The 21,846-nt window shown below is 39.3% G+C and overlaps 3 protein-coding genes across 3 annotated transcripts in view; 1 reads left to right on the top strand and 2 right to left on the bottom strand.

Annotated features, from left to right (window-relative positions):
• Nucleotides 1–895: 895 nt before the first annotated feature.
• On the bottom strand, nt 896–4,490 carry rdh20 (retinol dehydrogenase 20). Its single transcript, XM_067588586.1, has 5 exons — nt 3,901–4,490; nt 2,703–2,801; nt 2,352–2,497; nt 1,615–1,746; nt 896–1,480 (listed from the first exon to the last, which is right to left on the bottom strand). The coding sequence occupies exons 1-5, from the start codon at nt 4,351–4,353 to the stop codon at nt 1,357–1,359; spliced, it is 954 nt and encodes a 317-aa protein (XP_067444687.1). The 5' UTR covers nt 4,354–4,490; the 3' UTR covers nt 896–1,356.
• Nucleotides 4,491–7,904: 3,414 nt separating this feature from the next.
• si:dkey-7k24.5 (somatomedin-B and thrombospondin type-1 domain-containing protein) lies at nt 7,905–13,208 on the top strand. Its single transcript, XM_067587129.1, has 5 exons — nt 7,905–8,301; nt 8,764–8,955; nt 10,124–10,202; nt 10,407–10,592; nt 12,744–13,208. The coding sequence occupies exons 1-5, from the start codon at nt 8,070–8,072 to the stop codon at nt 12,859–12,861; spliced, it is 807 nt and encodes a 268-aa protein (XP_067443230.1). The 5' UTR covers nt 7,905–8,069; the 3' UTR covers nt 12,862–13,208.
• Nucleotides 13,209–13,577: 369 nt separating this feature from the next.
• kcnb1 (potassium voltage-gated channel, Shab-related subfamily, member 1) overlaps nt 13,578–21,846 on the bottom strand; it is a 37,651-nt gene continuing 29,382 nt past the window's right edge. The window contains exon 3 of the mRNA XM_067587127.1: nt 13,578–20,126. Coding sequence (XP_067443228.1) covers nt 18,210–20,126 — 1,917 coding nt within the window. The 3' untranslated portion in view covers nt 13,578–18,209. The remainder of the gene's footprint in view (nt 20,127–21,846) is intronic.

The raw sequence follows: 21,846 nt of genomic DNA, 5'->3' as shown, positions 1-21,846 counted from the left end.
TACTCCAAGCAAATTTTAAGTATAAACTCATGACATGAGTTATTAAAGACCAATTTGACACATTGGAAGAGTTTTTTCTGATGTTAAGTATGACAGTGGAACACTATTCATTGCACTAAACATCAATTTGATTATTTATACTTTGATACACATTAACATTGGAAAAATCTTAATATTGTCAATCATACCATCCAGCCCTAAGGTTTCTCGCAGGCCTGATCAATTCTGATGATGACTCCTTATTCTTCAAATAGCAAAAGAAAAGTCAAAATATTGAAAGCAAAAACCACCTTATTTGCACCACATTTAAGTGTCTATAAACATGTAATTTAATAATCACAAAGTCAGATATTTCTTTTCTGATGAATGGCTAAAATCAAGAAAAATGTAAATGTCTTGTCATGGAGATAATTTTTTTGTTTTTGCGTGTCCCAACATGAGCTCATTCTGGGGCATTATGACTTCAGACATTCAGAGCAGCACATTCTCGGGTTATGCTGCAGGAAATGTTTCATTATTAGTCATACTTTCTCCCTTGCAGGAACTATTTTGTTTGACTACGATTTACAGAATCACTGTTGTCTTTTGGGATTAGCCACACTTCTTAGCACTTGTCCACAACTGTGCAAACGAGGAGAAAGGGCAGTATGTCTAAAACTGGCCACTGAAAGCTCAGTTTCTAGGAATTGGAGTAAAAATGAAAAGCATGTTTCTTAAAGAGTTAATGGTAATTAAACATCTGAATCCTGTTCCTATTCAGAACCAGTTCTTAATATCCAACCCTACATAGTGTTAGTATCATGACACTGTTGTGTTTACTTTTTTGCTTAATTGCATGTCTTCAGTTTTAGAAGAACACAGTACAGCACACAAATGATCTGCTCTGTCAAGACAGTACGTGTAGAGTCATTTTATTTTATGTAAACATCATACAGCACTATATTCTGATACATCATTAAATTACAGATATTAAAGGCACTTCCCGTTTTGGTCAGTCCAGGATTCAATCACTGTCATGGATTTAAGTCATTTCACAGGTTTATAATGAGAACAGTAGGAATAGACTTAAAACTTAATCTGATCATTATTGAAATCGTTTTGAGGGCTGATGACCACTTGGCTGAGTCGTCATCTAGGCTTCTTAATGATCAGTTTTATAATCTTAAGTCCCTTCCATCTGACCTCTGTTACTTCCGACCATCCACATGTGACTGAATCCTGGCTGTAGCTGGGCTGTTAGGCCCTCTGCTGTCCATGCAAGCAGAAGGATTTTTTTTTTTTCTTTTTGCATCATCTGACATTTCATAAACCCTTTTGAATGGTTTTAATTTTAGGTTTTTGACTTTTTAAGTTGTCTTACAATACAACTTTAGTGACACCATTTTTCACTTGTTTCTTCATGGTATCAATGAAGGGATACATGCATTTGTCAGACCCCATGAAACGGTACGTAACCACATTGGATTCCCACGGCAGCAACCTGCAAGAGAACAGAATGTAAATCCATTGTCTGCAGAATACTGGACATCAGTTTTAGATCCATGCAGATAAACTTATGGAGAAATGTTCAAAACCCTGCAAATACAGGCGTCAGTCAACTGTCTTGGTACTCACGCTCTGGAGATGACAGGCAGGTAGGTGAGACGTGGGATGCACACCAACGGCTGGTCTATCAGGATGGCGTTCATGGCCTGCTCAACACAGTACTGGGGATCCAGGGGAGGTAGGAGCAGTTCCACTTCCTCCCTATTGGAGGCACCAAAGGGCAAACAGGCTGTCACTTATGAGTTAGTAGAGTAAACCCATATTACTGTGCTGCCTTTTTGCTGTCAGTATTTAACACAGACAGAACACATTGTTGCTGCAAATCATAATTGCAGCCAATGCAGTAGAAGACAGATTTAACTTAAGATATGAATAGAATTTCCTCAGTATCATATGTCAGCATTTCAAAACAATTAATGAAAGAAACCCTTTATGAAAAATACACTGTACACATCATAGAAAACAGCACCTGTGCACACTGTAGGATGAAGGAACCCAAATACCAAAGTTGATTTCAATTTCTTTGTAATTTGCAATTGCTTTTTTTTAAAAGTGCAAAAAATGAACTTTCATTTTTACCCAATTTAACAACAGAATGATGAATATTCTGTGTGTCTGTGTTTGATAAACTGGTTATGTTCAAATTACGATCAAATGTTTTACCATATTATTTTCAGATTTTGTAATATGTTCATGGTTGGGTCTAAATCACTCCGTTCAGATTCTAAAAGTATAACAGTATAATGATAGAATGTGATTGAATTAAAGGATAAGAATTAAATAATGTGATTATTTTCTTGACATACCGTATCTTGCAGCCCTCAAACATGCCTGTGTCCACGATGTAGGGGCACACAAGAGTAGTCTTCACTCCTTCAATCTCCTCAGCCAGCAACTCATGGGCCAGAGACTCATGGAAACCCACTGCAGCAAACTTACTAGCGCAGTAATCCTGTCTCAGATAAAAACACACACACATCAATGCTCGTTTACTGTGTCTTGACAAGTAATCAAATATTTATGAAACTATTAGATGCAACTGATGTACTCAGACTGTTGTCTTTGTGATTTGTAATTGAATGTGTTACTTCATTTGACTGCAACAATTAAATTGTCATATCTTAGTGTTGCAGTGATGTTTCTTCTTTCTGGTTCACCTCGACACAAGCTGTGCTGAAGAGGCCAAGGACGCTGGCGATCGTCACGATGTGTCCGTGATTCTGGGCCTTCATTTGTGGGAGGAAGGCCTTCACTGTCTGAGTCACACACACAAAAACACACACATATTGTGATACTACAGTAAGTTGTTGAGTCAAGAAACTGTGGTGACTTAAATGTTGCTCAATGTGAAGGAAGCTTATGTTGCACGAGCAGCTTCATATTAAGAGGATTGATTTGGGAATCCAATAGTCCATAGCATGAAAGGGATAAAGCTAACGCAATACATTTTACATGTCATGTGGCCACTATTTACAATAACCTGCTCTGTATAGCAGCTGATGATGGAAAGCATCTTAACTAATACATGTTGCAATTCAAAGGTTTAAATCCATCTTTCCAAAAGTCATTCAGTGCTGAGTCATTGTCACTGTTGGACTTAAAAGAGTGTATCACATACAAAGCAGACCAAACCTGACACCATCATAAGAGTCCAAGTCTATGCAGCTTCATATTTTATCAAAATATCATTCTGAGGCCTTCCTCAGAGCATAAGTAGTGTTTAATAGCAAGTCACATATACAAGACAATTACTACACATATGTCATCTTGATCGTCTTAAGTGACTTGCTGTTAAATATTATTCATGCTCAGAGGAAGGCCTTAGACTGATATCGCAATGAAATATGAAGCGATTTATATTTTGAGGTTAAGCACATTGCTTTTCTTTCTGGAATGCACACTTGTTGTCTTTTTTGAATGTATATTTTTTTTAATATTTGAATTTCTGTTCTCTAACAATTGCAAAATTAAATCACAGGGGTTTAATCAATATTTGTCTCTCCTTCACAACAAGAGGTACTGATTGGGACACATGGACATGATTTACTTCCTTACCATATTTAGAGAAGCATTTATTTTTCTGGAGTAGCACTTTTATTTGAAAGACAGTTTCAAATAAAAGTGCCTGTACTGACTAAACATCCAAAAACACACATAGATATGTTTTGTGATACACTGACATCCATATCCATATACCTGTCCTGCAGGTCATAGGAAATATTATTCATAAATTCAAAAGCATCTGAACTTCCTGTGTAGTCTTGAGGATGTTTCACCCCTCATCACTTCTGGTCTGACAGGTGAAATGTCTTCAAGACTATACAGAAATTCCCATAGTGACTTAATAGGTCTCACCCAGAAGAGGGCATGGCAGTTGACCTTCATGGTCCTCTCCATCAATTCATCTGGACAGTCCAACATGCGCTGCCCAGCCACCACTCCAGCGTTGTTCACCAGTATTGTAACATCCCGGCCCAGATCCTTCCGCACAAGTTCTGCATTGCGATACACATCCTCCCTGTTGGTCACATCCACTGTGTAGGTGTATGCCTTACCCCCCATCTCACGCACCAGCTTGGCTGTCTGCTCATTGGAGCTGCTGTTGATGTCCCACAGCACCACTTCTGCCCCATGCTTGGTGAACTCCTGAGCAAAGAGACGACCCAGGCCACCACCTGATCCGGTGATCAGCACCAGCTCACCGTCAATGGGCTTGGTACGTGGACGCAGGAAGATGCGAACAGTATTGCGCAGCATGAAGTAAATCACATCTAGTAGCATCATCTGGAGGTCCATTAGAAAAATCATTTTGCCCTAATTTCTGCTAAATGTGTTGATTGCAAAAACTAATGTCTACAGGGGATTAAATTTCACACCTGTGTGTTTCCTACTACCTAAAGTGTTAGATTGTGTGAGTGCAAAGCATGCAGACAGCCAAGCTGGTGTTTCCCTCTGTCTGTGACCCTCAGCCTCCACAGCGTATTTAAACACTCTGCTCCCAGATTAGAGGAAATACTTTGAGCTCTTAATAGAACCACTTTTGTTGTAGGCTGTGAATGTATGGATTTTCACCATTACTGAGAAAAAAATAACATGTGCTAGATGGTATTACAATGAGCACAGATTCTTGAAGTTTGAGGGTCTTTGTAGGACATTTTTCTGAAGTTCACAGCTTGCAAATACTGTACATGTGAGGGCCCAGTATTTGTATTTGTATCTGTATTTGTTGAGGCAGCAAAATTGTCTTGAAAAAAGTCTTGAACTGGAGTCTCCCAGATCATAGACAACTGCGCTAACTACTGACCTAAAACTTTGCTCATCACCTCATTACAGACAGACCTCTACCTATTTATACACCCATAACACAGACACAGCACACTGTGTAATGTGTGGGGAAGAACTTCAAAGGCGATTCTTGCTTTGCACTTTTCATTTATTGCGTATTTTTTACAAACTAACTTTGTGGAAAGGAGAAGGGGATCACCAGGTTATGGAGAGTCCCTTGGGAGCACTTTGCGTGTGTCAGTAGCTCAGCTTTATCTCTGGGGAGCAACCCCAACACCGGGAGTGATGTCCAAATTAGGAAATGTGCATCATGTAGCAGGAGGATGTGACTCCCCTTGTTGAGACTTGCTGATAGACGTAACAGTGGAGCAGAGGAGAGAGACTGAAAAAAAAAAAAAAAACACTATTTGTGCTTTGCCGAATAACATATTTGTGTTCGGGCACATCCCTAATGCATATACAATACAGGCTATCATTCTTACAGATAACCATATGAAATACTTATCTGCGTTCCATTGCTGTGTAAATGTCAACCAGATAATAAGCAGGATTAATGTGTATTCTTCATATTTTGAATACAGAAGTAAGAAAATGAGAATATAGAGCTGCTAATGCAGCATCAATGCACAAAACCTCATAGACTCCAAGGCATATTATACATACGGACAGCACAGTAGCTCCGTGGTAAGCACTGCTGCCTCCCAGCAAATTTATGGTTATACAGTGAAATAATCATTTAAGGACAAGGTTTAGTCCCAGTCCTACGTCTGTCCTTTAGCGGTGACGGTCATATTAAATGGGAACATAAGGAGATTATGTATAGGAACTGTAAATCTCTGCCAAGTTACTTATGTCTCAAGAAGGCTGCTTTTTGTGTATCACATTCTTGTTTTTCTAGGTGAACACTGCCAGCCTTGTTTGCTCCCAATGTTGGCATGTGAGCCATGAGTTTGCATGTTTTGGCCAATTTATTTTTTATTATATAAAATCATCACTGACCATTTCCCAGAGCATTTCATAACATTTCTTAATGTGTTTAGCTTCCAACCCCCAGCTTGAATTATTTTCTGTTCAGAACAGACAATCACTCTGCTATGACTTAAAACTGGCTTGAGAGAGCTAAACTGTTACAGTGATCATCAACATTTCATGTTGTCAGTTATGTTATGGTTGTAGGTTGATATATTTGCAAGTGCAGATTACTATGCAACAATACTATTTATAGTATTTCATAATAATAAAAGCAGATGTTCATGGTAGTGGGTTACCTAATAAGTAGGTAGGTAGGTAGAAGGAAGAAAAATGGTTAGCAGTAATGTAAAGTACATGTGTATGTCCATAATGAGATACTTGTTTTCACTGAACCACAACATCTTGACAACAATATAATCTTTAAACAAATGTCTTTTCTTAAAACATGCAATGTACTTACAGAAATGGGTCAAGGCTGTAAGAAGGAGGTCAGTTTTAACACTGCCAAGATTGTTACCCTACTGTGTGTCTGTTGAGCAACACTTGGAAACAGCAGCATAAATCACATCAAAGTGAACGCTTTAAATCTAGCGGTAACACCTGAATATCGCCTTGCAGCTCAAGTGATGTGGATCCAGTGTGGATTTGTGTCTGATTGTTCGCCAGCTGGTTGCCAATTGGATATGCCCTAAAAATTATGCATGTTTGTGTTTTCCACTGGTGGATGAACCCTTGGCTGAATCAAAACAACTTTTAAAGCACTGCTATCACTCCCAAAAGGCCAGTCTTTAACCTGCCTTGATTGCAAAAACTAATTTTGTACTTTCTTTATTAATTAAGGTCATCATGTTTTTCTAATGAAAATATTTGATAGGATGAGAAATACAGTATGAGAATTGGAAAGTCTATATGAGCTGTGGCTGTATGCAGTTCATGCTGACTGGCTCTTTGCTGATGCAGTAAATGAATGTGGTCCCATCTCTGCAAGCTTTACAGTTTTGTAGATACACATTGGGGCCACATAGGGAGAAGGAGCCACTGCTGTCACATTAATGCTTTTCACTGTGTCTATATATATGTTTCCGCCCCTACATACACAAATCTTAGACTTGTGCCAGTTGTGTTTTGAGCAGTATTCAGTATTTCAGCTCCACCCACAATTGCATATCTCTGCCTCTTTCTGTTTTTCATCTCCTCTCTCCCTCTACACACACACACACACACACACACACACACACACACACACACACACACACACACACACACACACACACACATACACAAAGTAGCAGGCTACTGGGAATCTGAGTTCGAGTGGAGGCCTGCACTGTCCGCACTGTTGTTCTTTTTGCATGAATAACCCCAGCCATAGGAGTTTCATTAATCCACTCTTTTCACATGTTGAGGCACACATGGCCAGGGAAGCCGGCTGCTTCACCAACAGATCTGTAGAGAGGCCATGAAAGCACACAATTCAGGCAAACAGAATTCTTTTTTTCCGTGGTTTTGCAAGGGACCACTTACTTTTTCTACACTTATACAGGCCTCTTGCTGGGAGTCTTCTAAATAAAATGCCTTGCAAATGCACCTCAGTGTTGGTCTATATATCTTACTTTTTATTCTGTTTCTGCGACTCAGCATGACTACCTATGCTGTCTTCATTGTATCATCTTTCCTTTCTGTATAGTGGCTATATTCCTGTTATGTAAAGACACTGCAAGGCAGGCTAATACTTAATATCTTGTCAAGAGGGACAAAGTGTATGGAAAATTAAAATATTGTTGGAGGACAGATTTGCTTTCATGATGCTTGAAAAAGATCAGCCAAGCTTCATTGCATTTGGTTAGGTAAAAAAAAAAATCATTCTTGACTTTAAGCCAAGAAAAAGAAAGTCAAGAATGATTTATATTATGACTTATAGACTACAGTATATAAATTGGGTCTAATAGGTCTAATCTGATAATTGCACAGTCCCATTAAATTTAGTTTTGTGGGTCAACTGTTTGTTCAGTCTGGTGCTTTACTTTATCTACATTGGTGAACTGTTCCTTTAAGAGATGCAGAGTTGACACAACCCACCGACCTGTGTTCCAGCCCCTGTAGGTCGCAGTGCGCCTAACTGACCACAGATGAGAGGAGCAAATTTTAAAACTATTGGAGATTTTATCAGGACAGTTCTTTAAAACTGCATAACTCGAGGGATTATTGCTCAATTAAGTGCACTGCACTAGCTCTAACTTGTTGGAGTGCATCACCAGGTTGTTGTAATGACAGTCTGGAGGAGCAGCTCTGTCACTTTGGTTTGTCTTGGTGTGTTTTTATTCCTTGTCTGTTCGTGCCAGTCAGCCTGTCGGGAAGCGGGGCTGTGCTGCACCGGCCGGGACCCATCATGCATCAGTAAAGGATGGAGATCTGACCGATCATATGGCAACTGCTACTGCGACCAAGCCTGTGTGTCCACCCTGGACTGCTGCCATGACTATGAGACAGCCTGCCCAGGTACTTTAGGTTGCACTATAGTAGTGAAGAGAAAACTTTGTTTATCGCACCAATATTGAAACTTTACAGAAATATTCTTCATTATTGGATAATTTGATCATATTTTGTCAATAAAATACATTATATACATCAGGAAAAACTTAAAAAAAAAACTTAAGATGTAAGTACTAATAAAATTACTTTGACAAAATTCTATCACATTATTTGTAAAAGCCACATTTTAAATGCTGTTGTAGGCAGGTAATCTTTTAGAGCAACTAACAGGAGGCCACAGGGTTGATCTCTACTGATACCTTTATTATGTCTATCTCAACTAATCCCCTCAAATCAAACTCAGTGAAGCCTCTCTGATCTCTGATATGAATGATCTGACTTTCTGAAATTCATGTGGAAATTTGATTTGTAGACATATCATGAAGACTATAAAGGGAAATCTATAATGCAGTTTTGTTTATTCCTCAGCTGTGTCCTGTTTGGTGAGTGAGTGGACGGAGTGGTCGGGCTGTGCTGAGCCCTGCAGGGCCACAGTCCGCAGGCGGAGCAGGACTATCCTGCAGGAGCCGCTCAATGCGGGCAAACCCTGTCCACATCTGGAGGAGCATGCCGGCTGTGCAGAGTACTGGTCTCAGCAAGGACACTGTCACAATTCACTTGGTGAGAAAAATCTACCTTGATCCTTCCATATCCACCAATCCTCTCATACATGGTCATCATACAATCCTCTGACACTCTTTGAAATCAGAAAGATTTTGTTGAAATGCTGACTGTCCCAAATAGCTGCTTAGTCAAGCATGGTTGTTCTAAAGTGTGGTTAGACCAGGCTGCCTCAAAAGTTGATCGCAAAGACAAAGTGGGATTTCTTAGATCCCACCAGTGTCAAAAAAGTGCCTCTTGGTTGTTAATTGACCTGTAAAAGACAAGTTGGAGAAAATCAAAATATATAAAAAAACATGTTACTGTATCTCTTCATAGACCCACATCTGAATAACAGATTAAAAGAGAGTATTACACATTTGATTCACCTTTTCTGGGAAGATATTCAGTGAAACAGATGATCACATGCAGAACATGATATGCAATATGTTTCATTATTATGGCCATTATTATATGTCAGTTAAACTGTTTGGTTGTTGAAATGTATGTGTAGTTAATATAAAAGTTATGATAATCCTACATCTGTAGTTGTTAATTTATTTATTTTCAATTAATATGGTTCATAATGCTCATTGTCTAATGCTGCACTTGCATTTACTAGGAGGAGCAAAGATGATCATTTTGACAACATATTGAGCAGAGAAACATTTTCAGTTTTATAGAATGTCAGCAGCTCCTTGAATTGAGTGGGTTTTTTTTTTACTCTGTTGTTCTGTTCACAAGGATTGATACAATTACATTGAATATGTTATTGTGACTTTATGTTTCACTGTAAAAGAGTGATAGAGATAGTAATGCATGGGGTCTGTTTTTGTCTGTGTAGCTGATGAAGTAGTATATGCAATATGAGTGGTAGACACTGCCCCCTACAGGTCAAACCTATTGCATATACAAGAAATAACCAGTAGACTTGAAGATGAAGCCTATATGAGTGAAACTGTTTCTCTCCTTCCGGCTTGCCAGAACGTTTTTTCTCTCTTGAAAATGTCAAATAAATCAAACAAGATCTCAAGAGAGCAGAATATTTTTCCTACTTCCTTTATTTGAAAATGACAGGGTATCCTACTTTTATGAATATTTTTCCAGCTCATGCTCATTTTAAATGTATGAGGCCCAGTATTGCAACGTATGGTCACATTTAATGTTATCATGGATGCTCTCCCTGCAGTCCCAGCACTTATTACCACGGGTGGCTATGGCAACGCCAGGAAGAAACGAGACATCCCTGACAGCAGCGATATTATAGGGTAACAAAAAAAATGATACTTTACACTCTTCTTGCCCTTTATATGGGCTGAGGTATTGTCACTGTGTACTTAGACTGAATTGTTTTGTGTATGTGTGCGTGCATATCTCTACTGTATCTATGTATGTATATATGTATGTGTGTGTGTTTGTGTGTGTGTGTGTGTGTGTGTGTGTGTGTGTGTATGTGTGTGTGTGTAAAATAGGTATTGTGTCCAGTTTCAGTTGACCTCTATGACAAAAGGATGCCAGCAGAGTGCAGGCCCACACACTCGATGGATGCAGTACCTGAGGGAGGGTCACCATGTGTGTGTCGAGTGCCAGCCGCCTGCTCTCACTGCCGGACAGAAACACTGTGCTGGAGATGGAGAGGAAAACCATGAGGAGGGCAGGTAAGAATAGAGAATGTGGTTCACAACGATGTAAGCTTACTTGAAATGTACTGCATTAAAGTGGTGGTTGAGCTGCTGTCACATCACAATTCACTGCTTGACTTTTTTCATAAAGAAACAGTTTTTTTGTAACAAGTAATACAAGTTATGTTTGACATTATCAGAATTTAGAAAACATCACAATATATAGCTTGTGTTTTTCGGGATATGTTAATGACCAAAAGAGACAGATAAGGTATTTGTTTTTAAAGACCAAGGATTTATTCAACCATGAAATTAGCTTGAAGTTAATTCTGCTCATATGTAAAGAAACTCTGTTTTGAACATAACTTCACCACAATAATGAAATGAAAGGTGACCATTCCATCTTGTCCTGTGGCACAGTTATAAATATTCAGTAATTACCACCTTAAAATGTTAAATTTGAAGGTAATTACACTTAGTTAGTGGTACTGGTATTTGAAATACACCACCCTTGTCCTTCAGCAGGTCTAATAATTAAAGAAAGGCGATCATATTTACACAGAAAAAATATCCCAGATTGGTTTAAATGAAGCTACAGCCAGCACATTAGCAGCTAGTTAGCTTTGCACAAAGACTGGAACGGGGAAACAGCTAACCTTGATCTGTCCAATGGTGACAGAATATACTAACAGCACCTCTAAAAAGCTCACTAATTGACACATTACATCTCATTTAATTAACGTGTATAAAAAAAAGTGTAAAAGTGAGAAGTGCTGGTAGATGTATTTTGTTATTTTTGGGCAGAGTCAGACTAGCTATTTCCCGCTGTTTCCAGTATTTGTGCTAAGTGATGCTAACTGGCTGCTGGTGGTAGCATCATATTTATCATTGGCAAGAAAGTGAATAAGGATATTTCCCAAAATATAAAACTAAAGATATACTTGATTATAAATTGGGATTAGGATACCTTATTTGCCATAAAATGCAAACCAAAAACGACTCAAGACAACACAAGTATTGGTATTTTCTGCAATTGAATTTTTAGAGAAAAGTGATTGGACCTTATTAAAATGTCAAAAACAAACAAACAAAAAATTCCCTCCAGCTGACTATGCCATCCATTTGCAGGACTCACTCACTCACCACACCTATATCCAAAGTGCTTATGTTTTTGCATGGGCTTGTATTTGAATGAGTAGGTAGTTTGCAAGCTTAATATACAGACAGGTGACAAATTAAAGGAAAAACTGGTACAGGTCTGAATGCTTGACCCCCACAGTGAGGGGATCTGGTGGCTCTGTCATGCTTTGGGGAGCATTTTGCTGGCATAGTTTGGGTCCACGTGTCTCCTTAGAGGGAAGGGTCACTGCAAATCAATAAAAAGTTGTTCTGAGTCATCACCTTTATCCTATGATGAAACATTTCTATCCTGATGGGAGTGGTCTCTTCCAGGGTGCCCCAATTCACAGGGTACAAGAGGCACTATATGGTTTTATGAGTATGAAAATGATGTGAATCATATGCTATGGCCTTTGCAGTCACCAGATCTCAACCCAATTGAACACCTATGGGAAATTTTGGACCAACGTGTTAGACAGCGCTCTCCACCACCATCATCAAGACACCAAATGAGGGAATATCTTTTGGAAAAATGGTGTTCCTCAGCCTTGGCAATGATTCTACAAGTCTCTGAACTCTACTGGAGGGATGAACACCATTCTCATTGTCATCCTGGAAGAGACCACTCCCATCAGGATAGAAATGTTTCATCATAGCATAAAGGTGATGACTCAGAACAACTTTGTATTGATTTGCAGTGACCCCTCCCTCTAGGGGACAAGTGGACCCAAACCATGCCAGCAAAATGCTCCCCAAAGCATAACATGAAGTTACCTATACTGCCAACAAATAGCTGTCTCACTTCATAGAAATAAGATCCTGGGTTCAGACCTTGGCACTGGTATTACCATCTGGTAGTGGATGGAGTATGTAGGTCAGTTGTGATGGATCACATCTGCAGGATTTGTTTTTGTTTGTTTTTCATCCCAGGACAGGACTGATCTGCACCCTATCTCTTAGATCTAACAGCTAGCAGTGAGGACTACCACTAGATGGCAACATTGTTTATCACTTAGATTGAAAGAGAAATCTTGTGACCACTAACTCCTTCCTCCCTCCCCTCTGCAGAAGACAGTCTCTCCAGTGGCAGGCAGTGGGAAACCCTCAATGCAGGGGTGTGTGGAGACGTGTGGGGAGGCTGGAGGCCTGCTCTTGCCCAACAGCCCACAGCTTCCTCTTCATCTGACCTCCTCCTTCCTTCTGTTAGCAATTCTGCTGAACATACCTACTCAGACACATGTACAAAGAACAATCTGCCAGTATACTAAATCTGTTAGTGCTGGTCAATGGCCAGTTGCATGGTCAATTTAATCTTATTGATATTAGTGCAACTTTGTGTAAACCTTTTATTAATATGGCTGAGTGTATGTCAGTGAAAATCCCTATTTCTTAGTCACGCTACAATACATTTACTGTCCTTACTGCAGAACAAAAGCCTGAACAATAAATATTCCTGTTTGCATCAAAAACTTTGAATCATCAGTAAAATGAAAGTCGACTATTCTTAATCAAAATGTAAAGTGATCTGATTTATTTCATTTAGAATCATCCAAGGGAAATGTTGCTTTTCTTAAGAAATAGAAATATCTTGGGACATTGAGACACTTTTTTTTTTTTACATGACAAGTACTGGCTCTGTGTGAATCACAACCAGTCACAACGCCAAAGTTACAACATGCACCGAACAATAGAACATTTATACAGAAACAACAGCATAGAAAGTCAACAGGTAAAAATGTTTTTTACAAAACAGACAGCCTCGGGACCTACAAACAACATTGTATAAGAGCTGGCTAAGGTCATTCAAATATCTTTTTCAATTCCCTGGAAACAGTGTACTTTACAAAGACTGATGGCTTACGCAAGGTTGGGGTCAATTCCTCTGAGAGCTTAAAACGTAGAAAAAATATAGGTTATATTTTTAATTTGTACTAGCTTTTAATTTGTCTCATGCTCTAATACTTGTTCCTTTTATAGTGTCGTGTGTGATGTTTGTTTTACTCTATCAAGGCATCCTGAATCGACCCCAACCCTGTAATACAGTGTTAGATTCAGTGTGTGTAGAATTAGGCTACTTGCGAAATCAGTAGTTCGCACTGGGTTTTGGAAACTACCACGTTCTCGTCCATGTCCTTGAAAGGATCCTATTGGGTTCAAATAAAAATAATATACTTAAATCTCTTAAAACAGTTAAATTTAGCAGCTAGCGCAACAACCAAATTCTATTTTAAAATTAAACTAAATACATTTACTGTACAGTTGGGAGTCTTGTTATGGAAAAAGTTTGAGAATCTGTGCTCTTCATCTGAATTTGTATTACTGTATGAGAAATAAAACAAATCACTTGATTGTGTTTTCTTCATAAAGCATGATGGCTGAGTCCTTTGATTCACATCAGAATTTCTCCACAGGGATCTCAGTGAAATTAAAAGCTCTTTTATACTATAAGATTTTGTTATTTTGAATGGCTCCCTTGAAAATGGATGGGGAGTAAAGTGCCAAAATAAAATGGAAACAAGGACCTGTAAAAGTAAATGATTTTTTTTTGTGTGTGTGTGTGTGTGGTGGTATCATGTCACAGTATCACAGTCTAGGTATCAAATCAGAACATCATGCTTGATGTTTCTTTGCACTACCTTTTCTAAAAAGAGTATCAATACTAGTGTCAGGAGTTTAATACTTGTGTGTGTTTGTGTTTATGCACTTGGGGTATTTGCCCTAATGAATGTCAGTTTTCTACAATAATGCTTTCTGTCTATTCATGAAATATTGATTGTCATCATTGTTGAGAGATAATGGTCCCTGACTACCGTAATATAGAAACCCTAAATGATGGGACAGAAGCTCACATGATGCTTCATGAGAGGTTAGATGATCTGAATGCCCTTTATCTCAGTGGTGGAAAATGAAACTTAATTATCCAGTTTATTGATGATGTACTGTAATGCAGTCAGAAGGACATTTAATATCTGACCAGTTTGTTTATGATCTAGAGACAGTTTTTTTTTTAAAGTTTCAATGAACATTTAGGTGTAACAGAGTAAAATATGTTGAAATGTTTGGCATACATTGGACTTGATTTTTTATATATTGTTGTCAAGCTGATTAGGAACTAAAATCAAATTTGTGGTCTACAAACCAAATATTTCACTGTTAAGCCTGATGTAAAACAAAACAAACAAACAAACAAAAAATAGCATAAAATGTGATTAAAAAATGTGATAGACCAAGTTTACATTTTTATCACATTTGTGGAATTGAACCTGTTTACTTCAAAATACAACACAAGGAATGTTTATTGGGGAAATGAATAAACTGATGTATGAATATAAGGAGCAGCCATTAGCAGCAAAATGTTTCAAGTACTCATCTACAAAATACTGTAAATGGGTCTTTCTTGGGGCCATTTTTTCAGTTTAAAATTTAAAGTAGCTTCATTTTTTAACACTTCTTTACAGATGATACCTAGATTTATGTTTTAAAATTCTTTTGAGTAAGATTAGTTTTCATTCTTGTGAACATATCTTCTAATATTAGCAGGTACTTTAGTTCATTTTACGTGCAGCAAAGGGCTCTGATTTTATGTGATTGCCTAGACATACTGATGAGACACTAAGTCAAAATGTCACCTGAACACAAATAAAGAAATGTTCTGACACATAGTGGATGTAAGAGCTAAGACTATAATGCTGCATATAATGATTTGTCACCAGCTCAAACGGTTCATCCTTGCCTTATTATGTGATGATGTGCACTAAATAAGATTCATTCTCTTCTCAGCTGTAAATGTTGCTGAACTTCAAAAATGGAATGTCTGGGAAGGTAATCATATGATTAGAGCTCTCTTGGTGTTACAGTCTGTGACTGTTGCATGTTACAGTCAGAACTGCAAATACAATATGGAGAAAACAAAAGCAGGATTCCCCCAACATGTCTACATTCATAGTGGAAACTGTTCATTCTTCTCCATTAAGCGGTACCTACACTGCTCCAATGCCCTGGCTTTACAGCAGTCACACACACATACACACACACACACACACACACACACACACACACATGGTTCCCTCTGCTTCTCACAGTCATTGCTATTCCTTTCACACCTCAGCTTCTCTCACTATGGGAGAGCAATATGAAATGGTTCAACTCTGTGATTAAAACAGGAAATGAAATCAGGGTTTGTGATTAGACTCCTAACCAAAACACACACAAAAAAATATGTTATGTCAATCACCTATTCTTGACTCTTGAATTAAGTTTTATTCAACACATATATTTATAATCGTGTAATGACTTACTTTCAATACTATCTTTTACTGATACTCTGTCAAGAAGTAGCTAAGAGAATTTGTTTAGTTATCTGTGAGGTTTTTCTAGAGATATTTATGATGACAGAAGATGTATCTACTTTAGGTATTTTTTAAGGCATTGCAAAATGTTGTTATTACTTTACATTTCATCTTATATTCCAAGGCATTGGAGGAGGAACAGTTATAGATAGGTGCTAAACTGTACCATAGCCAACCAAAACCATTTCTGTTTGATCAGTTATTTCTGCTTCTTTCTGTGACACAGCATTTTGTTTTTCCTCTGTATTATGTGTGAATGACACAGCAAAGAGCATTATCTTTCTTGTAATAAAAATGAATCTGTAGTTTTAACAGTGGTAAATGACACTTGTGTGTTATGTCAGATTCTATGTGGCAATATAAACAGTTCATAGAGAATGCATTGTGGGTTCCTGACAGTCAAAAAACTAAAACTCATGTATATTGTGCAGAATTGTAGTACTTATGGAATACTATTTTAGACATAAAGATAACAATGTACACGGTCATTACATCATAATGTTGCATTTATTACTTATGAATATGCACAGTGAGGTGTGGCTATGCTAACATGTGACTACTGTGCATACCTGTCACTTTATGGGTACATGCCTGTATGTGTGTTCTTGTACATGTCTGTGAGCACACGTTACATGCAATCAGACATTCCCACCCCAATTTACAAATTGTTGCCGAGCTGCTGCCAAGCTTTCAGGACAGCTGCTGTCACCATGGAAACGATGTATCCTGAAGATTGTCTTCCATACCTGTATGTATCTTTTGTGGGTGTGTGCGCTCGTGCATGGGTTTCTTCAGTTCTGGCATTTACAACTGATTTATGGTAAAGTCAGCCTGGTTGTGTATAGTCAGTGCTGTTTGTCTATTTTATAGATCTTGTTTTGATGATTTAAGGAACAATGTAGAGATGGGTAACTCCCCTGCTTTCAGAATCTTATACACACATCTTCCATTTTCTAAAACTGATCTCTTTGGCTGCTTTTATGTTGGTTAAAGGAAGGCCAATGCATGCTGAACATCTGTTACTAAAATCTAAATTTTATGTCAGTAATCATATGCTGTAAACATTAAAAAAAAAAAAAAAATTATTTCTTTAGATATGGAGGATAAATGACTAATGTTGCTGTATGTTGTCCGGTTGGGCACATGCATGCTTCATAAATGTGCGCTTTATGCAGCAATCAAGATTATTATTTCTGGCTCTTATGTTAGCCCATATAAAAACTCTTGGTCCACCACTATCCTCCTTTATAAATTATACTGAGGTGCTAAGACAATATTCACTGGCAGATTTGAAAGTATCATCCATTCTCACAATGATATAATAACATAGGGGATAGCAAAATACTGTTCAAGACAGAGCACTCATTATAATGGATGATGGGCTGGAACCTCCGATATCTGCAGTCTCTGTGCCAAAACGTTGGACCTTATACAGGATTACTTTTCACATATAATTATGACACAGCAGACTAGCAAATCACATATCTCTATAACGAACTTTCTCTTATCTATATAAAAATAAATCAGGTAAGACAATCTCAAAAGTGTGTATACATGAATTACCATTAGATCACTCATCTACATTCACACTCACACACATGCACACACATATGCAGACATGCACAACCCTACAAATGCAAATGACTAAGGCCAGGTTTAGGAATGGAGGGCACAAGTAAGTAGCTTATAGGCTTCTAGGTCCTCTCCTGTATCTCCAAGACTACAAAATGAACTGGGACTCAGTAGTGGGACAGTGGGCAGCTGGGGTTTTTTTCCTAGAGAATATAGAGATAGCCCCCTACCACATCATACAGTTGGGTTACACCAGTTATAACCACATTTCAATTTCTCCAAACACTCTGCCTCCATGGGGATCTCTGAACAGACCTGCTGGCTACCTGGGAGTGCTCCTTTGTTTTGTGGCTGTGGAATACCTCTAATAGGAATGAGTTGAAGGAGGGGCAGTGACATTCTCCAATTTAGAAGTGTTTTTCTCCCAGAGTATTCACCACACATGTTCACCTTGAGCTTATTGCCCAATTGCATGCTCAGGTAATTTGTGAAATGTTTCGGTGAGACTCCTTGTCTCTCCCTGTTCTTTTGTCTTTGAGTGTTTTGTTGGTCTGGTGTCCCTATCACAAACACTCCTGTCCTAGTTTCCTGTTTGCTCTTCTCTACTGGTACCTCAGAGGCTTTTATCCAAAGTATTTTGACGCCCCTTTGGTCTACGTGCCATCTCAGGTCCCACATGATTCTCGTGAGCAACCCCACGAATCCCTTCAAGGGGGAACAGACAGTTTTGCCCCAGCATTTTCTGGGCTGCTTCTAAATGGTTGTTGCCCCTCTGGTAATTGATGTTGATGCTGCGCTTGGGGCTTGAACCAGACAACAGGCGCTCTGAGGGACTGGCATCAGAGATGTCACGGAGGTGCTCATCATCATCTGTATCGGCGTCAATATATTTGCTGATGGAGGAGTCGTGGAAGGTGAAAACAGTTGGGGCCAGGGCAGTGCTATCTGGGGACTTCGGCGGGGTCCTGCTGCTGGCAGTGGTGTAGACAGAAACTTCAGGACTTAACAAAGAATGGTCTGACAAGACTGAGCTGTCTGAGAGTGGGGATGGCCCTGACTCCCCATCGCTGCGGCAGCCTCCTTTGGGGATAAGGCTTTTTGAGGGGTTGCCAGAAAAGAAGAATCTCCTTGCATTTTCTGAGCAAGAGGGTTTGGTGACAGACAAGGGAGTCAGCATGGGCTCACGCTCCACAATGGTTTGCTGGCCTGTTTTTACACTGGTGTGCTGGGAAAAAGCTGTAGCTGGACTATGGGAGAACCGGTTGCTTTCCTGATGACCAAGGTCCATTGCTGGACTATGTTGGAAGCGTGTATTCTCCTGGAAGTCTGTAGCACAACTGATGTAGCTGTCAATACTGGACAAGCTTTTCATGTCCCCCACTCCTTCTCTGGTTCCTAGCACTGGTTGCCCGTGATCTTGGATGGCCCCCAGCTCTATCTCATCCCTCTGTTTTCCAACCCTGGAGCCTCTGTCTTTAGCATTGAGGTTGGGTTGTGACTGCGTCTTGGCCATCTGGTTGTACATCTCCTCCAGCTTCTGAACATTTAGCCTTTGGGGACTGGTGGTTCGAGTCTTGTTGGGAGAGCCTAGCTCCTGGGCATTGAACGAACGGTTTGAGCTTGTTTCTGATGCAGCCCTCTTGGGAGTCCATTTCCAACGGCTTGGAGAGAGGTGGTTGTCATGAGGCCGCTCACTCTTCTCTACCACCACATCCATCAGCTCTGCACTACGAGCGAAGGCCTCTTTCAAGTTCATTGAGACAATGCTACCATTTCTCTTTGCCCTCTCCAGAGCCTCCCTTCGTTTAAGTGCTTTTTCCTGCCTCTTCTGTTCCTTGTAGAATTCAGAGAAGTTATTTACAATAATGGGAATAGGCAGAGCTATCACCAATACCCCAGCTATGCAGCATAAACCCCCCACTATCTTTCCCAGTAGAGTTTTTGGGTAGATATCGCCATAACCTACTGTGGTCATAGTGATAGTAGCCCACCAGAAAGAAGCTGGAATGCTTTTAAACTTTGTATCCTCCTCATCTTTCTCAGCGAAAAACACCAGACTGGAGAAGATCATGATACCCATGGCCAGAAAAAGAATGAGCAGGCCCAGCTCATTGTAGCTTCTCCTAAGAGTGAAACCCAGAGACTGAAGACCTGTGGAATGACGAGCCAGCTTCAGAATACGCAGAATACGCATGATCCGGAAAATCTGAACCACACGGCGGACATTCTGAAACTGCAGCACACTCTTGTTGGATTCTGTCAGAAAGATGGTGACATAGTAGGGCAGGATGGCCAGCAGGTCAATGACATTCAGAGGACCCTTGAAAAACTTCCACTTGTTGGGGGAGGAGAGGAAGCGGAGCAGGTACTCCATGGTAAACCAGGCAATACACACAGCTTCCACATGGGCTAGTTGTGGGTTGTCTGTGGACTGGCCGAACTCATCTGTATCCTGCAGCTCTGGAAGGGTGTTCAGAGACAAGGCAATGGTGGATAGCACGATGAAGAGGATGGAGATGATGGCCAAGATCTGAAAGACAAATTTTAAAAAGTAACATGAGTAAGGATTGTAGGAGAATGAAGAATATCTTATTAAAATCACATATTCATCTGGACATAAATTTCTTAGTCCAATTCGTCTGACACCTCACACACAAAATATAATAAATGCACTTCTAGCATTTTTATGAAGTGTTATGATTACAGTATGAAAGTGCTGACTGGAAGTGAATTCCAATAACCTTACAGTGTAAACAAACCTTCAATAAATGCCTGACTAAGTGTGTGATTGGCTGAGAACTAATGGATCGGATTGATTTGGACCACTTATTTATTCATGACTCACTTATCAGGCTTATCCACATGAGGGAGTGTGCTTGAGTGGAAAATGATGTTTAGCAACCACTAACAAAAGCAAAAGTGTCACAGAATACAGTATGTCTGACTTTGTGAAAATCTTCTTTAATGTCACCAAATGTTAGATTTTAAGTAGCAAAGAAAAAGTCTTGTTTTTAGGAGGATGAAGGTAAACTAACTTGCATAAAAACCTCAAGAGCGAATATGGTCAAATAGAAGCTAGATGGCAAACGTAAACAGGTTATGCAATGTAAATTTTAGTCTATGATCACCAAAAGTGCCCTCAAATAGATTCTAGACCATTTTTCTCTTCACTGAAATTTGCATGAACTTAATCAGATAATTAGACAAGCCCACTATTTTCACACAGTGCTGATCCCACTGAGTATCCACCAAATCAGTGAATTCTAGATGAAATGGCAGGGTGAAAAGGCTTCAGAGATCTGTGATCATAGAATTGGGGTTACAAAACATGATTTTCATGTTATTTCATATAAGTTTCACCCACTAATGGTGTCCCTAGATTTAGAGAGGAGAAACCTATCACTGCTTGTTACTTGCATCCCTGCTGTGACAATACCATGATATAAAAATGAACATGCAGTAGACACATAGGAGCAGGATGTCCTCAGAACCCACTGCACTAGACAAAGCCTGATTGACATTACACAGTACAGAAAACTGGGAAGTCTGTCAGAAAACAGCACCCCTACACACACTACCCAACCCACACTCCACCAATCATGCTAACAAACAAGTACGGGGCGGTAGACTACACCTCTTTTAGCACCGTATGACACAGTTCTCCTTTTCAACCAGCATTCACAGTATAAACAAAACATTTGGTTGTTTGATCTGAGTAAGTGACTGCTATTGTAAACCACACTGAGAAATACCAGACAAAATACCGCACTGCTATTTAGCCTGTAATATCAGAACCAATCCATGGTACAGCTCAGATAAAAGCTAAGGTAAAATGAAAAACTTTCCTGAAACAATGTCACAGTTATTAAGTATAAACTGCCCGCCTGGAAAGAACTCTTACTACAGCTTTCTTTGGAAATATTTGGAATTATACGATTTGAGTCAACTAGCCCTTTAAAATTTTGCTTCTGTACATATTGGTTGAATTTGTTGCGGTGCTATTTGGGCTATGTAAAAATACGTACATTCTAAATTTGTGCAGAATCCTTTTTAAGGGTTTATTCAGAGACTTTGGCTGCCCCTGTATGCTTTGCATTGATAACAGTTTCATCAGGAGGTTCCAGAATCAGCTTTCATCAAACATGGGGATGCAGGGGCACCAATCCAGCAGCCTCCTCTTGATCTTAGTGTTGAGCATATAAAAGCAGCCTGACCTGTGTCTGTGTTGATGAATCAACGAGGCAGCATAA

The sequence above is a fragment of the Thunnus thynnus genome, chromosome 4, assembly GCF_963924715.1.
Source record: "Thunnus thynnus chromosome 4, fThuThy2.1, whole genome shotgun sequence".
Classification (NCBI taxonomy): Eukaryota; Metazoa; Chordata; class Actinopteri; order Scombriformes; family Scombridae; genus Thunnus; species Thunnus thynnus.
Note: the sequence above shows the minus strand (reverse complement) of the source record. Positions and strands in the feature narration are given on the sequence as shown.